The 1,206-nt window shown below is 67.2% G+C and overlaps 1 protein-coding gene across 1 annotated transcript; it reads left to right on the top strand.

The window, feature by feature from the left end:
* Nucleotides 1–365: 365 nt before the first annotated feature.
* On the top strand, nt 366–1,200 carry LOC120605981 (semaphorin-4A-like; the record flags this gene model as incomplete). The annotated part of the gene is made up of 2 exons (XM_039867060.1): nt 366–743; nt 833–1,200. Coding segments are annotated over 2 exons (540 nt in total), but the record flags the coding sequence as incomplete, so codon positions are not given.
* Nucleotides 1,201–1,206: the final 6 nt, after the last annotated feature.

The following is a 1,206-nucleotide window of genomic DNA, read 5'->3' as shown; positions in this document are numbered from 1 at the left end:
CTCAAGTGGTCATCACGGTCATTGAGGGCAGACGGAGGGAGAGTCGGGGGGAGTGTGGGGGCTGCTGAGCATATGTGCGGAAGGCCTGGTGACGTGGGTGACCCCGAGCCTCAGTGGGAGGAGCCCTGTGACTGGTGCCCATGTGGGGTATGCAGTGCAGAGCAGCTTGGCCTTGCGGGGTGCGGGGTGACAGGCAGTAAGCGACGCAGGGCGTCAGGAGAGATCAGTCCAGCGTGAGCGGGGTCCTCGACGCCAGGCAGGGCGGGCACAGTCTTTAAAGGGTGGTCGGGGCAGAACTTCCCGAAGTGCCTTTGAGCAGAGACACTCGTTGGAGGGCGGGAGGCGGGCGACATGCTTGCCCACAGGAGCGCTCGGCCGTCCACTGCCCCACGTCCCCGGAGAATGTGGACACTCGGGTTCCTTCGGGGACGGAGTTTGGTCGGGCGGCTGCAAAGCAGGACCGAGGGGCAGGGATTGCAGGCCGTTTACAAGAACGCTCCGCCCCTGCGGCCCTTCGGGAGGAACGAGGAACGCTGACGGCGGGGAGGCCATCCGGGTCGGGGCGGGAGAGGCCGGGGGCCGGGGCACGAGGTCGGACACGTTCAGCTCTCTGTCTCCCCACAGCCACAGGCGCCCTGCACAAGGCCGTGGTGAGTGGGGACAGCAGAGCACATCTGGTGGAGGAGGTCCAGCTGTTTCCCAGGCCCGAACCTGTTCTCAACCTGCAGCTGGCCCCCTCCCAGGTGCGGAGGGGCCTCCGGGGGCGGTGGGCCTGGGCTGCTGGGTCCTGGGCAGGCACGCGGGAGCACCGGACACTCTGTCTCTCTTCCAGGGCGCAGTGTTTGCGGGCTTCTCAGGAGGCGTCGTGAGGGTTCCCCGAGCCAACTGTAGTGTCTATGAGAGCTGCATGGACTGCGTCCTTGCCCGGGACCCCCACTGTGCCTGGGACCCCGAGTCCCGAATCTGCCGCCTGCTGCGCATCCCCGTCCCGTGAGTGCCCGTCCTGGACGGTACCAGGACCCCTTCTGCCCAGCGGCGCCCCTGTCCTTCCTCCCTCCGGGGCCCCAGACGCATTCCCTCCAAGACCCCCCTTCAGGATGGGCTGCACCCACAGTTCTGAAGCTGCTTCAGCGTCCGGGTCCTTTCTCTATGTCCTGCCTCGTGCCCCGCCCCCTCGTCCCCACAGCTCCCTCGTGCCACCTTGTG

Source organism: Pteropus medius, unplaced genomic scaffold (assembly GCF_902729225.1).
Source record: "Pteropus medius unplaced genomic scaffold, Ma_sr-lr_union100, whole genome shotgun sequence".
Lineage (NCBI taxonomy): Eukaryota > Metazoa > Chordata > Mammalia > Chiroptera > Pteropodidae > Pteropus > Pteropus medius.
The sequence above is the reverse complement of the archived record's forward strand: the minus strand, read 5'-3'. Positions and strand labels throughout refer to the sequence as shown.